The 21778-nt window shown below is 39.9% G+C and overlaps 1 protein-coding gene across 2 annotated transcripts; it reads right to left on the bottom strand.

Annotated features, from left to right (window-relative positions):
- Positions 1-480: 480 nt before the first annotated feature.
- nup98 (nucleoporin 98 and 96 precursor) lies at positions 481-21435 on the bottom strand. 2 transcript variants are annotated; one of them, XM_065287477.2, is made up of 33 exons: positions 21278-21435; positions 20339-20445; positions 20150-20248; positions 19567-19749; positions 19329-19468; positions 19135-19242; positions 18825-19008; positions 15677-15846; positions 15402-15539; positions 15159-15291; positions 14944-15048; positions 14715-14852; positions 14086-14219; positions 12739-12926; positions 12526-12645; positions 12085-12359; positions 11893-12006; positions 11670-11808; positions 9820-9997; positions 9580-9732; positions 8443-8667; positions 8233-8359; positions 7733-8150; positions 7401-7633; positions 5978-6241; positions 5718-5875; positions 5500-5640; positions 5186-5340; positions 4578-4799; positions 4228-4469; positions 3814-3968; positions 3608-3719; positions 481-1778 (listed from the first exon to the last, which is right to left on the bottom strand). In XM_065287477.2, exons 2-33 carry the CDS (start codon positions 20415-20417, stop codon positions 1576-1578), a joined length of 5433 nt encoding a protein of 1810 aa, XP_065143549.1. In that variant the 5' UTR covers positions 20418-20445; positions 21278-21435; the 3' UTR covers positions 481-1575. The 2 variants fall into 2 exon arrangements, with proteins under 2 accessions (XP_065143549.1, XP_065143550.1); XM_065287478.1 differs by having other exon boundaries at positions 14956-15048; positions 21278-21434.
- Between the last annotated feature and the right edge of the window lie 343 nt (positions 21436-21778).

Consider the following 21778-nt stretch of genomic DNA (forward strand, 5'->3'; position numbering starts at 1 on the left):
AAGGTAAAAAGTAAATCTTATGATGTACAATATTTAGGATTCTGTGATATTTCTGGCGCACAGTAACATTATTCGGGACATTAACCATGTCAACTCATACTTACAAACGATATGTCTTTTGTCGGTTACACACTGAGGCACACGAAATCTTTGAACACAAATTAATCTGAAATCGATCAACAAAAGTACGCACAAAATACTACAAACATCTGAAATAATACTTGTTGATATTTTGTATCGAATGATGATGAAATAATTTGTAATGCATAATGTATTAAGTGAAACGGTTGTAAAATGTCAAAGTTCATGTTAATTTCAGCATTAACTAAGATTATTTAATGCTGTAGAAGTTTTGTTCGTAAGTTCATGTTAGCTAATGCATAACCAATGTTAACAAATACAAACTCATTGTAAAGCGTTACCAAAATATTTATGTTCCCAGACTTCCTCATTGTATACACAGAAACATAAGAGCATACATTAGAAATTAAAGTTACTTTATTCATAGTTTTATAAAATTAAGCAGTCATGCACAACAAATCAGACGGCCACAAACACACTTCCAAAAAGCAAAACCTCAAATATCTTTAGCAAGTTTTATCATAAACCAGGTTCAATGACAGAAAATAACTATATTACTGTAGTGGCCAAAACAACTGTTGCACTAAAAACATGAGATGTTCGATGAATGCTGTAATGTAATTACAAACATCAGCGTAACACTATCCTAGTCAGAAGAGATGTCAGGTTGACTTCAATTAAAGTTTTATAAGACTTGACAGTCACATACCATTTAACACTTCAGAACCCCCCAAAATATTTGTCTATTAACTTAGTTTGTCAATCAATAGCAATTATTTATTTTACATTAGGCAAAACCTTTAACAACAAGGTTTTCCAAATGAAAATATCCAAAACCCTACAAAAATAGAGACACTTTAACTGTTGCCATATATTTTTTGGTGTCAGGAAAGATTTAAAGATACCAAAACATCTCAAAAAGACCATTCTCGATTTAAATTGTGTTGAGTGACCTTTACCATACGCACTTGCAACTTATAGACTAAAGAAGTCCACAGGGACAATAAAATACATACAACAATACCAAGACTTAAAAATAGTACAGTTGAAAAGAGCAGTCAAAAGAAAAATAATTCAAACCCATTTTTAGTCTGTATGAAGTATTATGGGGCCAGAAGACAATGTACAGTTCACTAAACACACAAGGTCACATTCAAATGAACCAGATAATACTCACAATGTAACTTTTACTCAATCGACACGAAGTTTTCAAATATGACTTAGTCCCAAGTGTTTTAGGAAGATGTTCATCAACGAGAATATTCGAAAGATATTTTTATTATCAAACACGCAATCACACAAATCATGTCTATTTCTACAAAACAGGATTTGAAAGAAAAAAAGCTCCTACACGAATGGGAATGCTTTATTCACAATTATTGTGCCTAAATACGCATCAAAAGTTCAACCATGGCCTGACACAGCCATAAAACTGGAGTGCTAAAGGTCGACTCACTCACAACTCAATACTTCTGCAGAAACTTGTCTTGATATTCAGTGACTGACAACGTACTCCTGCAGGTAAGATTGAGTAAGGCTGCGAAGTTCCTCTAATGCGTAGTCCTCTGGCATGGGTAGACGTCCAATGTGCGGGGCCAGCTGACAAAGAGGAATATGACGGGGATCTAGGGTGCCTTCACCACCCTGCTGGAAACTTAAAACCACCCGGAGGATGTTAGCCAGACGTTTGGCCATATCTATACAGGAAAGCAAGAGAAATAAATTTAAGACTATGAATCGACAGACTAAAGGGCTCATAGTTGTGCGTACGCCCTGCAGAGTAGCCTCAATGGCGTTGGATACGCGTCGGTTTTTATACTTATGCGAAGTTGTCCGTGTCGACGTGCAAACACACATGGGTGATTCTCTCGAAATTAGACTAATGAGTTTTCTTGATAAAAAAGTAATTGCAAAGTAAGAGTATCAAAATAAGAAGCATACAGTTGCAAACATCTCTTCATGTACTATTTTGCACATGATTTCAAATGATATCATACAACCAATTTGTTGTTTTTCCACATTTAAGGGGAAAATTTTCATTACCGCAACGTGTCCATGACTGGATTTGGGTTCTTTGACATGGAAATATTATAATTAAAAAAATCTAAAAAAATAAAAAGCTTCAGTGCATGTTATACTATAAACATTTACAGTAAAGAAACATGTGGTATTTGGTGATCATTGGTAAATGTGGAGACAATAATAAGGAACAAAATGTGTCCAAGACCAATTTTCTCATCCTCCGCAACAATTTTCAATCATTGTTTAAGTTATCAAGGAACTAAACATTTTCAAAAAAATAAAATTGTTTTAAGGGACATCATTGATTTTGACACTCAAGATGCCTACCAGGTAAGCAGTTCTCTCCAGATAAAAGTTGAAATTTTGTTTGTCATAGTACCTAGACAATTTTTTAGTTCTCATTACTGAAACATGAGTTTGTAAATGCATTTATCAGGGCTCCAGACTGCCCCCAAATGGTGGCATTTTGCCATCAACATTTAAGAGTGTGCCACTGAATTTTACATCCATTCGCACATGTGCGACCAGTAAATTTGACCTTTTTTTGTGATGCGACACTAAATTTAAAACAGCACATTGTACTTTCTGCATCTATCATTAAAGAATTTATTAGTAATACAGTGTATTAATTTGTAGAAATGTGAATATTTGGTTAGCATGTTGATTTACGATATGTGGCCCAAAATGTTCTGGTTGCGCCCCTCAAATTTTCAGTTGAAAAAAGTTAGTCTGGAGCCCTGTATATTTTATGTAATATCATGTTGCGGATTTGATCATTTTTGATAATGGATAATCTAAAACAATTAAATAATTCTAAAGGAAATATTTTTTTTAAATCCTCTAAAACTAATGGTTATAGTAAGTTCAGACCTTAATCTTATATGTGCAAAAAATTGGCTTAACGGCTTTTTAAAAATTCTGATGCTGGACACCTTCTACATCTGGATTTCATGAGAATCACCCACATGCAGACCGCTGGTAGGCAGTATCCACGCGTGTAACCACAGTAGCAGCGCGACCGTTAATGAAGAAGCAGCTTGGCAAGTTTAACCCACCAACAAATAAGCAGCAGCTTGTTGTGTATGTTATCAGAAGACCAGCAGTGATGGAAGTAAATAAACAGCGACTTTTGTTCCAGTTTCAGCTAAATAACTCCTCAACTTGGCCCATCTTTGTTCACACCATCACAAACGGAAATACCCATGATGCAGTTTTTTTTACCTGACGGGAGGAGATCTAGTGGACCAAACACAGCACTTGCAGTCTACGTAGAACTGACACGCTGTTAAAAATTTGGTGAGGTCCACATCAGGCAACGCAGAAGATATGGATAACCTACGACGTAGACTATAAATTGGACATCACTGAAGTCCAACCTTGCCTTGCCTTAAAGAAAATATCTCTCTTTGCTTGAACTTTGAGCATTGTAACCTTGCAGATGTCATTAATGCTCATAATTAATGACCCCTTTAAGGAATAACATCCAAAAAAAACATTTCCTTACCTGATTGGGCAAGTCGGTCTTTAGCCTTGTAGCAAGGGATGAGCTCTATCCTGCCACACAGAGATGTCACCTCTGTATGTAATCGCTCCAGCTCATATCCAGGGCTTTCGGTCTATACAAAAACATAAAAGAAGAGGGTCAATATCAATGGTTTCTACAACTTGTACCCTAGCAGACCTACAGTAGTTGTCTGAACAGTGTTATACCTGTTGAATGTTCTTTAACAACTGGTTGACACGGATGTAATCAAGGTAGACCCGTCCAGATGTTTCCCAGCCCTGAATATGAACACTGCGCTCTGGCACCGCCAATCCTTCCAGAAACTCCAGAAGGTAGTTATGATTGTCATTAATGATGCAATCTGAGAGAATAGACAGGAGTAGACTGTTACCTTTGAGATGTGTTAAAATATTGTTTTGGCCTATAAGAAAGACGTTAGTTGGAGATATGAATGGGATAGACTGTACTTCTGCTCAATATGGCAGCTGTGGTCCTGCCTTTATCATCAGTTTTATGAAAATAATCTTAACCAATGGTTTTGCCATTCGACATCATAACCATGCCAAATATGGCAGCAAAGTGGATTGACTTGCTTAAAAGGTGCTTTGGTCAATACCAACCTGAGGCCAGGTGCTGGATGACCAGCTGATGGCATTGATTCCAGTGTCCGGCCTTGTATAGGTGCAAGGCTTCACGGTGTTTGTCTCCCTCTCTGCAGGCACGGATAGCTTTGGCCTGATGAATCCACTGAATGGGTATTTGCAGCTTTTCTGTGAGAAACTGCTCCTTCTCCATAGACTCTTCTGTCTCCATCAGGGAGCAATGCAAGTTCAGCATCTCTCGCACTGCCTTTTCTCTACATCTGCGCCCATGGTCATAATATATAAATGAGAATCATATTGCATTCAAACACACCCATTTTCCACAACGAAATAAAAAACATGAATGGAAGCAGAGGGCAGATGCTAACCCAGAGTCAGGTATGTGTAGCAGCACAAAGATGGCCATATCCCAGAGTCCTGCACTCTCCAGTTGGGCAGCATAGCTGGCATGCATCAAGCCCTGGCATGAGGTGGACAGATGGTTGTAGTTCAGTGCCTGCAACACATTCCATAGGTGCCAGCTCAGCCGATAGTCCAGACGATCAGAAGTTATTGTGGTGGGTTCAAGCAGCTGTTCTAGGCTGTAGTGCCTGATGAGGGAAAAGCAGCAAAATTAGTTTACTTGCATACAGAGCCGTATTAAAAGCTAAAGGTTCCGCTAGGAATGGTTTTTTTTTTGTTCAATACCAGTGCAAAATCAATACTTTTAAAATGGTACCAGTGCCTAAACCGATACTTGGGGAAAAAAAGAGTCACAAAACCATAATGAATGAAAGTAGGCTACAACATAAAACACAACAAAAATTCTTCTGTGTTTGTGTAATTGTCATAATGTGTTTAATGATTGATCGCATTCTTCATTGTCTTATCTATACTTCAGTATAAGATTTTTGATGTGTGAATTAAGTGACATTCCAACAATATTCTCCTCAGTCTTTTCTACACTAAAAAGTTGGTTTAAAACGAGGCCGCTTACCTGTCACTGTAAAGCTTAAGCAGGTGAAAGCAGATGTCATAGAGGGACCTTTTAGATTTTGTCCCCTCCATCTCTTCATCCATATCCAATAACTCCATTTCATCTACATATGGAGGTAAAGGAAGGCAAGCATACTTTTTCCCTTCATCTGAATCCTGCAATAAACAAAAGTTATAAAGACATCTAAGCAGGTCTTTGTGTATTAGAAAGGAAAGTTCAGATTCATTTACAAAGCCTAAAGTGAACTATATACTATGTGAGGCATAGTAGGTAGTCAAAAGCATCCAAAACATGTTGCATTTAGCGTGACGTACCTGAAAGGCAGATTCATATTTGGCGAGAGCATCGGCTACAGATGCAGTGGGAGGCAGCATGTACCAAAGATGAACAGCAACACAACGCTTCCAATCGAGCTCAGAGCACACGTTTATACAGCAGTCTGTTGACTGCCACACCTAACAACAATAATATTGTTTAGAAAACTCAAATCCACCAAAACCATGCGAAACCGATTTCGTTAGCACTGACTTACTGGTTTGCCTGCAAGCAAAGCAAAGATTTTCAGCCTCTCCTCTTCTATGAAGGAGTCGGTCTCCATCCGGTTCCAGTCACTGAGCTGCAGGGCCAAAAGATCTCTACAATCCTGAGAGCCCACAGCCTGAGACAGCATCAGAGAAAGGCGATGGTCCCCTACACACAGCATTTAACAGAATCAAAACCAATGCAGCTGTACAGCATGTCATTTAATATTAAACTTGCACAATAGAGAAACAATAAAGTGTGTACGCTCACCACTCTTCTGAGCTAGTTTGCAGGCCTTGCTTATGCAGTGACCGGTTAGGTAACTAAATATGGCCTCAGCATGGCTCTGTTGCAAGGCCAGGCCCACTTCCTCCTCAATGCGCTCGGCCGCGCTCTCGGACAACCAGTGTGAGAAGCTCCTCCGTCGCTCAAGCTGCTGCTGGTAGTCCGAATCCTGCATGGTCTCCTGATCACCCAGACGACCCCACAGAGCAGCACACAAAGTCCAAACTTGTCGCCAATGGGCTAAGACCGCTAACAGGAGAGAAAAATAGTTCTTTTTTTTACTTAAGCTAATAATTCTTGAATTTCTTAAAATTCTTGATTCTGGAGGTGTTTGAGTTAACAAGATTTAAACAAAACCGCCTTTTATCATTAAACTTAAATTCCAATATAAGACACCAGGGGGACACTAAAGCTAGAAGTATAGTCCTGTTTTTACACATACGCGAGGGTCTGCATACAGTGATGCCAATTTCTTCATTAGAATAGTATGCAAGCAGTGTACAAACACCGGCAGATTTTTGTAACCGTGCATACTTGTTATGCGAGTCAGTGACAAAAACGGTTTGGCAAGATGAGAAATTCAATTTTTTTTTAAAAAAAACTTGTTTTAAAAGCATGCATCAGGTTTATTTCAATGCACATAGTGTATTTATTTTGAATTTATGCAATAAAAAATTATATTTGCACCATTTTTCTGAATGTTAAGACTGAATTGACAGGAAAACGTCAAAAGGTATAACCGCCAATTGCGCCAAAGAATGAGAAATATTAAACATTTTATCCACCTTGATGGCATGCAAGCGTAAAAAAAAAAATCAATTATGAAATATCGTTTTATTTGTTATTTCTAAATGTAAATTTTAATGCGTTCTTGTAATATTTGTCCTGACATGGGCTGAAAACAGCTCTGTTATCTAAATAATCTTTGACAAATTATGTAAAAAAAAAAAATCATATTACACTAAACTAAATGATCATATTTTACTCCACATTTTTATGAATGTATATTTTATTTAAAAAAAAAAATACTAGTTACACATTGAAATGTTTGCAATTATCCCCCTAATATTTTTTTTTCAACATGAAATAAAACCAGAAATTTTTGACTTGGTCCGTTAAAAAGTGAATGTATGCAAGTAATCTGCACATTTATTTTGAAATTGTATCCCTTTTACATTTAATTGAACCATACGGACACAAAATAATTAGCGTCTCATCATTGACCCATTCGCCTACAGGACAATCTAGTAGTAGTCTAGCAGAGTGTGCATGCCTGTGTGCATGCATGCATACGAGTCAAATTTAGGAACCTTCGCAAAGTTGTGCAATTAACTGTGCCGGTACACTCGCAAAAAAAGTAGAAAAGTACACTTAAGTAATACAACAGCAAAAACATGGCACTTCCTACCATCGCCTGCTCCGATATCTTTGTTGACCTCCACAATCCACTCCGCATACTCGTGAAGAGCATCCACTCCGCTCACAGGTTGGATAAAGGGACAAGGGTCTTCAGTTCGGATTGTGCTATGCTTCAGTTCAATATCCAGTGGCCTGTGGTACACAGCCAAACCCTCTTCTGACTCCTTGGGTTCAAGACCTACCACCTGTTCCACACGCACTTTAAATGGACTTTCAGTGATTCTGGTAGGGTTAGTAAAGAAAAAAATTATTTTGTAGTTCATTCCAACACACTTAATTTATAAACTTTAGTCCTGTAAACTAAGGAACAGCTAAACTTACGGTTTGGTCTTGGTTGGCTTGGGCAAGAACCCAAATCCCATGATTTCTGTTGCCTGTTCCTTCATTGCTTCTGTAAGACTAAGTTGATCTCCACTGTGCACCAGTGTCCAGTTGGGTCCCCAGCCCACTCTAAAAGACCGCCCTCTGAACAAAGCAGCATCCATCAGCAGATGTCCTTTCCCTAGAGTGACAGAGCTCTCCATAGGGACAGGCCCTCCTAATCTGCGGGCCCCTACAGTACGTAAAGTCGGCTCTGGGGCCGGAGCCGGCAAGTGAAAGGAAGGCCCAAATGTTGGCCAGGGGGCCTCTGAAGCAAGTGATTTGTTAAGCTTCTGGGATATTACACCAAATGGAGCCTCTGGCAAGTGTGAAAAAAGCCCTCCTCCTGAAGTAAACTTGGTCTGTAATAGACTTCCAACTAAAAGAGTAAAGAATGTTTGTTAGAAGACATAAAAGATGCAAACTACCCATCTTAAAAGAAAATTATTAGACTGCCGTACGTGATGGTCGACCACCTCCAGAAAGCAAGAGTTTGGGGGAGGCCACGTCCTGTATGAACTTTGAGGAACCATGTTCTTGAAACAAGTCACACTCATCATCCTCGGCAAACAGAGAGGCCTTCATAATCTGCGTAATACAAATCCAAATTAAATCGACCGAATACCACATGTGGGGTTTTTAAAACTTGAAGATTTAGATACGTGCGCTACCTGTAAAGTATGAGGGTTGATGCCCATCGCAGAAGCCATTTGGCTGGAGGCAGAAATAGGCTCGTGCTCAGCAGGTGTCTCAGATCTCAGCTTCATCTCCTCTAGTGAAGTTCTCTCTCCATCCTCCTCACCCAAAATACTGTCCGTGGCAGGTTCTTGAGTAATGTCGGCCATATCGCTGTCAAACTCCGACACGTGGCTGAGGAGCTCAAGAACTGCTGTACTCTACACACACAAGAGAGATCAAGTCAGGACTTCCTTCTTGATCTGAGTGCAGAGTTTTGTACTGTACTACACTGTTTTCTATAGATTCATGTTTATGTACGATCCCTGAGATTTTAAGATGTTGCTTTATGCCTGGGTTGGCAATGGTAAAAAAAAAATCCATGGCTTGAAAGCTTGCAGTTCCTTCACTTTGATCACAACAATGTATAACCCAGAACACTTATGTATCCATGCTGAATCCATGAATCTGACTGACACAAACATTTTATCTTTATTTTCTTTTATTCTTCACTTAAATCCATGACAAAAATCAAACAGTCATTCATACATTTATCACTATTACACATCCAACAAAGACACATGGTTTCACATTCGTGTACCATTTTACAAGATACACCCTTATCACTGCATTTCATCTTAAAATACCTATAAATGTTAAACTCATTTCTGCACGATATGCCACAGATTTCATTGCTTACAAAATTTATATTGTTTGGCAAATATATAAGAAATGTATCTCTTATTTCACTCAAAACAAACTCTTTGTCATTCAGTCTAATCAACACCACAATATTTACATATAAAAATGCATTAATATCTGAATAAACTGAAATTATGGAAAGATGTTAAACCCAAGCATTCAAAAGCCCCCACTAATTTTTTATTTAAAATTAGGGGAAGATCACGATTCAGATCATACATATAAATATTATCACAGATAAAAGCCAAACACCCCAGCTGTCTTTGTGCTTTCTGATGTTTTTTTAAATCCCAAAAGGTGTTCTTACAAACTCTTTGCCCTCTTCCCACTGCCAGTGTTGATCTGTATTGTAAGGGTCACATTAGCTATCAGTGAACATGAGCCATCGGAGACAAATGTGTGTGAGAGACCCGGTGCGTTCCTCAGTCTACCTGAGCCTGTGGTGGCACCTGCTGCTGCTTCAGTTGAAGTTGCTGGATCCCAGGAGGAATTCCCGTCTTCAGCTTCTTCAGGTCAACCTTGGATGGGGGAACTTCTTCCTCTTCATCAGATTCCTGTAGGCCATACTTTGAGAAGTGAGCCACCTAGCAGAGAAAAAACAAAACATAGTATGTTAAACATCATTTGGATTAATAAAAGCTTCATTATCATAATTTGGAGAAGACTCTTACCTCAAACACCCAGGAACCAGTTTCGGGACGGTACTCCAAGAAGCGAGCGCCCTGTTTGCGTGATGCGGCCTCCAGTCTGCCCTCGTAGTTCATTTCAACCAGTCTTTCTGGGCTCTTGATCTGACAACAAGTTGTCTTATCGTTTGGCCATACACCATCAAGAGTCACCTCTGCTCGTCTGTGTGTTTACGAAAGTAAAAAAAAACAAGAGGCTGTTAAATCAGGGATGCAAAGGGGCAGAACTTTTCTCAGAACGACTCTAGGGGATACAGCGAATAGGCTTGGGCGGTAATACGGTTATATGGTATACTGCGGTATCTAAAAACAGCAAAGGTATCAGTTTCAATACGGTCATAAAATACAATGCACTTATATAGCAGACAAGAATCAAACATTAAACATACAGGGTTCCCACACCTTAGTTAACTGCAAATTCAAGGACCTTTCAAGGACTTTCCAGGTCCAACACCCTCAAATTCAAGGACTAAATGGGGGGCACATTTCAAGTGAGAGCAAGGTAACATCGTTTTACCTTTTAAGATACATTGTTACAGTTTCCTTTTGAGGGAACTCGCACTGCGGTGACACTTTGGGGATGCCTCCAGGGGTAAGTGCATCTGAATGTGTATATCAAATTCCACCATGGTGAGGCTTAACGACAAAGACAGTGTGACGCGTGAGCCAGGAAGTATATCGCTATCTGAAATATTGCCAAAGACAGCGTTACGGGGACGCAGGAAGTATGGAAAGGGAGACGCAGCGTCTCGTTCCCTTCTCAGGAAACAACAGTTACATAAGTAACCCAAGATGTTTTCAAGTGTCAAACATAACTATTCAAAAAAGCATTTTGGTATGAATCAACATTCGCATACAGAAGATATAAGCATTTAAAGTGAACAGTTTAACACATGTGTGCTTAAAAAGTCTAGAATTTTTATGATATTATCCTTCACTAAACAGTAGGGATGCACCGATACCGATACTGGTATCGGCCTCGATACCACATTTTCTAAAGTACTCGTACTCGTTAAAAGTCCCCCGATACCTGGAATCGATACCATGGTCTGAGAAATGTCTATGTTTGAGCGGCGTGTAAGGGGTTAATGCCTCTTGTGTTGTCCAAAGAGGCAGAGTTTACAACAAACTGGAAAACTAGTCCTTTGTTTTTTTGTTAAATTATATGACTAAAGCTGTTACCTGTAAATTTAAATCATGTTTTTTTATTAAGTACTTGGTATCGGCAAATACTCAAATGCAAGTACTCGTACTCCAAAAAAGTGGTATTGGTGCATCCCTACTACACAGGGAATAATATGAATTTGTTTCCAGAAACTTCTTGCATAAAATAGATTCAAGTACTTTCAATGACCTGTATCTATGCATGTATATTTTCAAAAACTTCCCAGGGCCTTGATTCCCCCCCCCAGATTCACAAACTTTCAAGGACCTGTGGGAACCCTGAACATAATTTATTTAATGCCTAAAAATGTGTATGCGTGGTTGTCATCACGTGACAGCGTGGAGGAGAAAGTGAGAGGGGGAAAGATGGCGAGTCGCGCTCCGAGTGACCTGGTCTCCTTCATTTTCTGAAGGGTTTAGGCACACGGCAACAGTTTGGTGACGATGTCTAAGCCTCACGTCATAATTGTATAATTACTCCGGGTAATACCGTATACCGGGGTAAAATAGGTAGGAGGTTTGACGATATCAAAATTTGGATACCGCCCAAGCCTAACGGTGAATAAGCTAGTCTGCGTGTTCCTTTAAAATTCCTGGAATTTTGCAACTTTTGGTTAAATAAAAGGTGAATAAATTGATTGAATAGGATAACAGATGCATATACACAATACCTGTTGAGGCCCTCTCCAATAGGAGGTTTTTCTTTGTCATCAGGGTACACGTTTACCTCCTTACGCCTCAAAAACACGATCTCATCCAGGTTCATGTTGGTAAGGTTTACCTCACCAGGAAAGAAAACTGATCCGTAGCCTGCAAAGCAAAGTTCAAATGCATTTTGGAATACCGTAATTGTTTCGTTGCTTTGCAGAGTTAAAATCCAGACAACAGTTTTACCTTTCCTGCCGATAGAAAAGTTCTGCACAATACATTCTCCATTTTCATTCAACAGCTTTCCCAACTCGTCCATGGATGGGATTGTATAGTAGCCCGCACGGCTAAGAACTATGCCTGAGAGAAAAGTTCAGAATAAGATTTCTAAGCCAATTCAATACATGTAACTAGCGCTAACGTAGGAGACAAACATACCAGCTGGATGAGGAGGTTTCTGAGCCTCCAGCTCCTCATCTCTCTCCTCCTGAATGGAATCCTCTGCCAGCGAGATCTCTTCACTGCTGGCCTCCAGGCCATTGCGATTATTAGAAGCCCCACGTATGTTGAACTCGCTGATGGTGTCTTGCAGTAAGGGACTTGGCTGGGCGTGGGGAATAGGTTTGGTGATGGGGTTGGTGTAAAACTTGGAGACCTCCAGATCATCGTCCACACTTCTCTCTGCTGCCATTTCCCTTTCATCCACACTTAGACTAAAGTAAGCAAATAAGAAAAACAATTTGGGGTTGCATCATCATTAATACAACTTTAAAATGCTTTTTGTATTCATCCATAAATGGGGTGGTGTATAAGACCAAAGCCCCAGACAGCTAACAAACTATACCCAACCATAGGTAAAAAGAGTCACTTCAAACTAACCTTAGTCCATTCTGTGGGTACTCTGAAGGGGATGCCAGGTCATCAGCCTCTCTGTTCACCGAATTGTTATACAGGCTGCTGTTATTCAGATTCTTCAACACAAGCTTCTTTATGCTTTTCCTAAAGCAAAACATCATACACACAGGAAGACTCAAGTTAAACACCCCATAGGTACACTTTCAACAGATGTAGCAGAGCTTTTTCAAGCCTTACCGAGGCATAAAGGCTCCATTGGTGAGAGAGGGTTCATCATCATCAAGTCCATCAAAGAGCTGTGATTTGGAGGAGCCCGATGAGGACAGAGCTTTGGGACGCACGCGTGTGGCCGGACGAGGGGTCAGTTTGTACTGAGTAGGGGTTGTCAGGGCTTTTTGGGCAGCTGGATTTGTGGGCTTCAGGCGCTAAAGGGAAAAGATATGTCAGCAATAGGGATGTGCATTTATGTCATTTTTTCATTTCGATTAATCCATAGGTCTGAAGAACGAGTACTCGATTAACTGGGGGCGGGGCAATCAAAGGGGCGGGGCGTACACGTCATGGTGAAAATGAAAATATTTTCATTAAAACACTCAAATAAAACTTAATTTTGAAGAAACTTTGACAGAACAATGAACACATACTAGATTCCTAATTAATCAAATGTTTTTAACAGAAACCTCTAACAGAAAAGCTGCGTGATGAAGTGAAACTAAAGGGTTAATAAACACAAACCGAAGCCCTTTCTATTTGACGCACTCTGCATAATATTAAGCCTTTATACAACATAAATGTACAACGTGCATCTATCTGCATAAAATGCAAGACTTCGACTAAGGTTTCAACCAAGTTATCTAAAAAAAAAAGAAAGGAAAGTTTAACTCCCTTTGTGGATGTGCATCATAAACGGCGCACTTTTAAACACGTCCAGTCAAAGCTCAAGCTTCATAACATTATGCAGCTTTAAGTGTTTTGCTATCATTTTAGCGTTTAGCTGTGTCGTGTCGTCCTCTTACCTCAGTCAAGATGTAATGGTAATGCTAGTATGGCTCTCTGGTATCTCTTGACATTTGATGTTTAAATATGAGATGATAATCCATTGAACTTTTGACGGCGCTGTACATTTTGCACCTGACTGACTGTATTTCCGAAAATCACGACATCCTTTTAAACCATAGTGCCTCAGTGATGTGAGGTGTGACCGGCTTCGCGGGCTCGCGGGCTGCGCGGATCGGCGGGTTTCTGCGGTGCGGTCGCGCGGAATTATCTGTTTGTTTTTGAATCACGCATGGTAATGTTACTGATGTCATACGTCGGTCTGCGTAGCTTGACACGACGTCAAACACGCATCTCCAGACCCAGTCTTTACTACCATATGCGCTCGTAATGCTAACCAGACATCCAAATGCCGCCATATCCACAATAAATAAATTAATAAACCCACATGATCATCGTTTTCGTGATCGATCATCGATGCCACGTTCGAGTACTCGAGCAATCGAGTACTCGTGCCCATCCCTAGTCAGCAACATACAAAGCATGTCTTTAATCAAACAATAAGGCCACATAAATGTGAAACTGAACCTCTTCCTTCTTTTTGGGGTCAGACAGTGGGTTTCTGAAGAGGGGTGAGTCTCCAAAAGGCGAGTAGGCCAACGCGTTGATCTGCTGCTGAAGGACAGCCTGCTGAGCCGCTGCTGCACTGGGGTCAGTCAGAGCTGAGAACAAAACACACAATATACCAATATTTATTATACAAACTACCTCACAAGATGCTATCAGCTATTATTTCGGTGCATGGGACGACATGCATGTCACAAAGGTTTACAAAAAAATGAGTGCTTTAATTTTATTAATAATTTAAAATGTAACATACGGTCAAAGTTTTAGGTCGATGTTGTGGACAATAAAGTGTCTGGCTATGGATGTTAGTTGGAACATGCGTGCAATGGGGATGATATTTATTTTATTTAAATGTCTGATTTGTTTTGGGCGACAGAATTACATGGCTATTCACTTTCAGAATTTTTGTGACGCTTTCTTTTCCCAGAAATATAACACACGTCAGTTATAATTTTTTAGTATTGAGATTTTTTACTGCATATCAAATACCGCATTATATAAAATGCTATACAATTTCCCTTCGATATCGCACAGCCCTACTGCCAACTTAGCAAATAAACTAATTTGGAGTTTTATGTATTCGTACTGACCCACTGGCTGTTGGGGAGCACCAAAATTCAATGTGCTTGCTCCAGTGTTGAAGGTTCCGGTTCCGAATGTACCCACTGACCCCAGGGTGGAGCCCAGCTTGTTCTGATTATTTCCAAACAATGACGTCTGCCCGGCTGCTACAATTGTCAATGAAAATTATATATAAAATGAAAATGAAATATAAATTAAGTTCTACTTCCTTCAGTAACTTGACATAAAAAAACCTACAAGGATATATACCTCCTCCAAAGCCAGTTCCCAATCCAGTTCCCAGGCCTGTTGTAGCAGTTTTATTACCAAAAAGACTCCCACCAGTAGCAGTTCCACCAAATCCTTGAAAGACACCAGCCATAATATTTAATAGGCTTATGAAGAAATATAAGTGCACACCTATGAAATGCTGACAATCACCAAAACTTTGATTTCATAAAAAAAAAACTCACCAAAGGTTGATGTGTTTGTGTTAGTCCCAAGTGTGAGTGTTGGCTTATTTCCAAAAAGACCAGAGCCTGTGCCAAAGGAGGGTGCACTGGTGGTGGTGGTCCCAAATCCAGCTGGTTTACTACCGAAAAGATTCTGTGAAATAACGGTGACAGTAGACAAAATATAGGAGATGCAGATTTTGTAAATGTGTGAAGTGGACATAAATTAATAAATAAAGGAGAAATTAAATTTTAGTTCTTCACCTGTGTACCAACATTCCCAAATCCGGTGTTTGGTTGACCAAAGAGTCCTGTGGCTGTGCCAAAGCCTGCGGCAGTACTTGTGTTAGTGTTTCCAAACAGACCTCCAGCCTGTGAGGCAGCAGTATTGCCAAACAGACCCTGAATAGATAAAAGATGTTCAATTAAACACACAATCGATTATTACTAGCATCACTAATAATCCAATAAGAGCAGCCCAATATATTGTAGCACACTTAAATCTAATGCAACCATTTAGTAAACTTTCTGGTACTAACCATGCTGCTAGCAGTGTTAGGCTGACCCATGGTGTTGGTGTTGCCAAAAGAGAACCCAGTGTTTTGGGGGGTGGTGGTGGCTGCGCCGAATGGTTTGAAGAGACTGGAAGGCTGTTGCGGCTGCGTCTGGCCAAACAAACCTCCCGTGGTTGTGCCAAAGTTTCCTGTACCTGCAGTGCAAAGAGTTACGCACATCTTAGGATAAATAGTTAACCTTAGGGGGAGGTAGCAGTAAAGTGGTTAAGTTTTATGTATTTTGTCTGTTTTTATGACAACAGCATCCTAACATTGTAATCTTGAAGGCGTGTTCCAAAGTGCTAGTTTTTGAAAATAACAAACCGTTACGTTATCTTTTCAGTGTAAAAGACAAAAATGAAAATTTGTGAAAACAATGACGTCACATGCATTTGAACTACCGCAATTTAGTGTAAGATCAATTTCTCTTCAGTGATTTGGCTCCAAACTGCATTTTCCCCAACTTGCTTTTATATTGCTTTTCAAGTTACTTCGTTTGAACTTGAAAGGTCAAAGTTCAACATCCACGAAGACGTTCCCCTTGCGTGGCCAGGGGAGGAGGCTTCATTTATGGGCGGTTTATCATTGCATAGTACCCCACTGTTTGGGTCAGCTCCCCTCACTTTGGTTTGGTTAGCTTTTCCATCGAGTTTAGTAACACTTCGTAGTGGGAGGGATTATAGGTGTGTCGTTATATTTGTGCTGCCTACTGCTGTGACATCATACAAGTGAGACTGTAGTTGGAATACTGCACATCCCCATACATTTATTTAACATTACTTCTCAGTTCGCCACAAAATTTAAATTGACCACCACAAATAGATGTTTACACATTGCATTTATTATTATTCCCCTGTCTCACATGACAGTTTCATACCAACACCTGTGGTGTCAGTCGACAAGCTCCCCTGAGCCTTATTTAAGTTGCATTTAAAGCAACACCAAAGAGTTTTTTTTACCTTAAAATAACGCTTCCAAAACAGTTTCAGTCGTTCATCCACTCTAAACAGGGTGAACAGCACTTTCACATTCGCTTTGCAGCCCTCTATCGGCCAAAACCGCACTAAAGAAGTTTCCAACCGTCGGGTAGTGGTCCTGTAGTCCGAGTGAATACTACAAAAACTTGCTTTACGGCAGACCTACAATCCAATCAGAGCCAGCTATGCCTAGGGATGGGTATCGTTAAGGTTTTAACGGTATTACTACTCTTACCGGTACTGCTTAACGGTCCGGTGCTTTAACGGTATTCTTATCGGTACTTTGGCCAATGTTAACATTTGATCACGAACCTATGTTCACATGATTAAGTTAATTATGTGTCTGCATTTCATTATTACAAATTAATTTCTGGATATCATTTCTAAATATTATACATATATTTATTAATGCACCAGCGTGAAAGCTGCAGAAAAAATACTCTAAATAGGATATTTAGGCTAAATAAATGTTTACATGCTGATTTTTCTTTATTTGGGATTTTAAAAAGAAGTAGAAAATATGTTGAATGCATAACGTTCAGCATTTCTCCCAAAAGAAATCAACAGAATTTCAACGTAAGGTAAGCAAACCAATTAGGGAGATTGTACATTTATTTTAAATGACGTGAACAATGTTGATTCAACATGATTTTAGCATACATGCCTGACGTTGATGCGGCAACCACCGTTGTCTATGGTTGAATTTTGCAGGCTGCGACCTTCTAAGGACGTATTTTAAGACCGATTGCGTCACAGCAGCGCGACTTGAGGCTGTGACTTGTGTTAATATTATTCTGTTTATGTTGCGTATTTCTAAGGTTGATTAATTTTATATACTGTTGAATAGTTTAATCTACATCAACATGTCATATTTTCTAAAATAAATGAATATTTTTCTGATTCCATATTTATTTAAATAAGTCAGAAACGTCTCCGCTGTGTCCTGCTGACAGGCGCGGTGGGCGCGTGCAACAGGTGACGCAAATTATAGGTCCTCCGAGGGTGAGACCGTCTCATTTCAGTTCTCTTCGCGGACTTCTGAGGCTGCCACATTAAAAGACAGAGTGCTCCCCTTTTAAGGTTGTATGCTTAGAAGGTCGCAGCCCTTGAATTGGGACACAGCTTCTTTCTGCACGTAATACACTTTTGAAAGATGCTTTGACAGATTGCTTGTGTTTCCGCCCTTACATGCAAACATCTTGTTGCACTTACCTGTATGACAACGAGCGTTGTCTGCATCAACTCTAGTGAAGTATAACCACACTTTTGAATGTTTTGCTCTATCCGGCATCGTCACTCTTTGTATTAAGCGGGAGTTTTCGTGCTGTTATGCGTGTGTGTGCGCCGTGCTCGTTGTTGTGGTTGTGTTTGACAGACAGCCAGCCTCCGCAGCGCGCATGAGAGATCTCGCAGATCTCACAGACAAACGTCTTAATCGCAAATTAGAAATGTTTGGTGAGATAAAATGTGCACGAAAACATTATTAAGCAAGAAAACATAGTACATTATTTTTTTCTCCAGGACCGATAGCAGAACCGATAGCGTCAGATCTTACTGATACTACGGTCTTTCATAATTTAGCCCCGGGGCCAGTTTAATACCGGGTTTCGGTACCCATCCCTAGCTATGCCTCAGTATTTATGACAGTGGGTAATGGACAATTACGCTTCTAACCTGTAGGGGGAGCAAAGAGCCAAAACTCTTTGGTGTTGCTTTAAGCATATATGCGGACGTGCGCGTTGCGAATGTTCCGCCACAAACTGCAGGTCTGGAAAAAACTGTTATGGTGTTCCTGATTCACAACCTGTGGATGTTTTTCATCGCTAAAAGAGAGTTTGGGAACTTACAGCAAAGCACAGATGATCAACAGGTTAACTCGAGACAGCGCAAGCTGGCATGAAGGTAAAGTTGATCTTTTACATTATAGCAATGACGCTGGTAGTGACGATTTTCTCAGACCAATCAGTGATCTACAGTGTTTTCACATCACGTTTTGGTATCTTTACAAAGTGTCACTGCCAACTACTGGCCTGGTACATGTAACACAGCGTTTTGAGTCATTTTTGCAGTTCCAGGTGTACGTGGATCGTTTTTAGTAGAATTGTTGTTGTACGAACATGTATCTTTAACTGCTGTATATCTGAATCAGTACTTACTGGTGCCAAATGAAGTTTGTTTCTGGCCAAAGCTGAAGCCAGCATTTGGAGCCGAGGAGCCAAAGAGACCAGTGCCAGTGCTGGGTGTAGCTGGGGCTGCAGCACCAAACAGACCACCTGTGCCTGCTGCCATAGGGTTGGACGGCCCCTTTCTGCCTGCCTGGTAATCCTCAAGCCTCAATTCCTTAGTGCAAGAGAATATACAGTATATTCATTTTTTAAGTTACTAACCTTCTTCATATGTTTTTATTCTTGCCTTTAGCAGTTAGTATCTTATGAGTTTTGAACAAAAAGTAAGAATCCTTCCTACCTCCAAGGATTTGTTCTCGTATTCCTTCATGGCAGTGATGCACTGATGTTTGGTGTTGATACTGGTCGTCACACCTGCCTTCACCATTGTATCACTTCCAGTCGGTGGCTGTTACAAGACATAAGATTTTAGATGAACAATCTCACATTAAAAAGCAATAAACACCATATATAAAGAATAATGCCTAGACTTACGTTGAATTTGATTGTTGTGCCAGGTGGTGCAGCGGTGAAACTTGAAGCCCCAAACAAAGAGCCTGACGCTCCTCCAAAAGGGTTAGACGTTGTGTTAGTTGTCCCGAACAATCCCCCACTACTGGTGCTGGTACCAAAAGCTGCAAAGACATTCATACAATTACTCAAGTCACTTTAATCTGAGCTTGAACAATAAATCCAACGCTATGTCTACACCAAAGCGTGTCAGAAAACTTACTGCCAAAAGCAGCTGGTTTGTTGGCACTGAAAGCATTATTCGGCTGGGAAAACAGCCCTCCAGTTCCAGTGTTGGTGCTTCCAAAAAGACTGTTGGATGTGCCAGTGGTGGGACCAAACCCAAATCCACTGCTGGTAGATGATGTGACAGGCTGACTGAAAGTGCTTGAGCCAAACAGGCCACCTTGAGGACAGACACAAACACGTTTGAATGACAAAATAAACAGCTAACTAATCATAGCACAGGTAGGTTAATTTTGTCTTTTGCACCTGAAGTGGTATTACAATCTGTTTAATTTACAAAGTACAACCTACACTTTAATAAAAAACAAATGACATTAAAAATCCATTAATTTATGACACTAAATGAACCTTTGATAGAGAAATTTAAGCAAAGGATTCAAATTTGACTACTGTCAGGCCATGTATACACCAAGCGTTTATACGCAGTAGAAAATCCGTTTTTTTTTTAGGAATGCTGTAATTGCAAACAACTGAAAAAATATGCAAGCCTCGGGAAAAACACTTTGGTGAACACAGGGCCTTAGATTCTGCATACATCTACCACACAGAAAACATCATACCAGGCTTGTTCTGCGTGGCTCCAAAAAGTCCTCCTGTGTTGTTTGTTGTTGTACCAAATGCTGTTGAACCAAAACCCCCTGTCGCTCCAAACCCAGTATCTGGTGACAAAAGGTAGCCAAAATTCTCACTTTGTCTCTTCGCTGTATTTATATTTGGCTTTCTCAACTTAAATTACCTGTCATACTTACTTTGTTGGCCAAATGTTGACGAAGTCCCAAATCCTCCCGTCCCGCCCCCAAAGGGCGCACCAAAAGATTTGTTGAACATCTTGCGCTGCTATAAAGCCTGCATATGTCTGCAGAAGAGACAGGTGCTGTCAGTTCATTCGTTGTTTATTAAAGGTTATCTTTTTGAGATTATGCTTGATAATTTAATAATATGTATAACAGAAAGTGTGGTTTTGAAACGGACTTTTTTTTAAAACCTTGGTGCACCTTGAAACTGGGCCATGCCTAATCTAGACCATTTAAAGCACAAAATCTTAATTTATTTCCATTAGTTCTAGTTATTAAATATGAGACACAATTACTACTTAATCGTTAAAAATTTGTTTAATTCACTAGTGCCTTTTGAGGTTAAAATCCGATGTTTTGACTGCAGTTTCTCTGGGTAAAGCAGGTCAGGCTGTAAATTTTTAGAGAGTAAAATAAACTGATTTCTGCTGTAAATGTATGAGTTATATAACCCATTGTAATATAACATGTCAGTTATATAAACGATGTAAAGAGTCATCCTTATGATATGAGTTGGGCGTCAGGAATTTTACGTATCACAAATTCTTAACTGTGGCATGCCAAGACATCAAACCGCAAACAAATATTATGGTATGTGCTGGGTTAAACCTGAGTCAACCAGTATGCGCAGGCAACGCAACTAGGGCCAAGATAGCCATCATGCGCTTAAAGTTACTGTTTCGAAAACGATTATTTAAAGCTTTAACGAACCGCTACTAAACGAATTTAAAATGTTACAGTTGAAACATCCGTTCAGTTTGACTCAGTCACATATGTACATAAATGGCACAAGACGCAAACTTTCTACTTTCACATGGCTCGGTAAATATGCTAACATGCTAGCAATCGGGTTTGAAACGCAATTCGGTCAACAAATTACTTACGTCGCCTTACCGTTTATTCTACGGCGATTGAAGGTCGGGTAAATAATCCTCACACGAAACGCACAATGTTTATCGCCAACCTGTGCTCTGTGTTGTCGGTTTTGGACATCAACTTGCCAACTTTTACTCTCAGCTCAATGTTGTTGGAGGGAAAGAACGCAGCAAGCTAACCGCTAGCAACCCGCGTCATATTTAGACCGGTGACGTCATCGCGCAAACCGTGACAATTTCCTTGCTTTTCATTTGATTTCACGCTCATGGGAGTTTTAAAGAATAACAGTTTTGACCAAGAATAGTGTATTTACCTGTTTTATCCAGTAAAGTCATCCTTGGCTCAGTAAACTTAACAAACGTGTGCGGTATTAATATTTTTGTACATGTTGTTCACAACAAGCTAACGTTATATAGATCTGCAAAGTGTTTTTTACAGAATCACACGGTAGGGTTGCTATATATACAATAGAGTATTTGTGTCCAACTTAAGATCGTCTGTTTCATTGATCAATTATGA

Source organism: Paramisgurnus dabryanus, chromosome 18 (assembly GCF_030506205.2).
Source record: "Paramisgurnus dabryanus chromosome 18, PD_genome_1.1, whole genome shotgun sequence".
Classification (NCBI taxonomy): Eukaryota; Metazoa; Chordata; class Actinopteri; order Cypriniformes; family Cobitidae; genus Paramisgurnus; species Paramisgurnus dabryanus.

What these genes read in the sequence shown, in the direction of transcription:
- nup98 (XM_065287477.2), bottom strand. Translation starts at nt 20,417, where the DNA reads ATGTTCAACAAATCTTTTGGTGCGCCCTTTGGGGGCGGGACGGGAGGA. An exon ending in AAGCCAACCAAGACCAAACC is followed by an intron (nt 7,634 to 7,732) that starts GTAAGTTTAGCT and finishes TAACCCTACCAG; the next exon opens with AATCACTGAAAGTCCATTTA. An exon ending in CTACACATACCTGACTCTGG is followed by an intron (nt 4,470 to 4,577) that starts GTTAGCATCTGC and finishes CCATGGGCGCAG; the next exon opens with ATGTAGAGAAAAGGCAGTGC.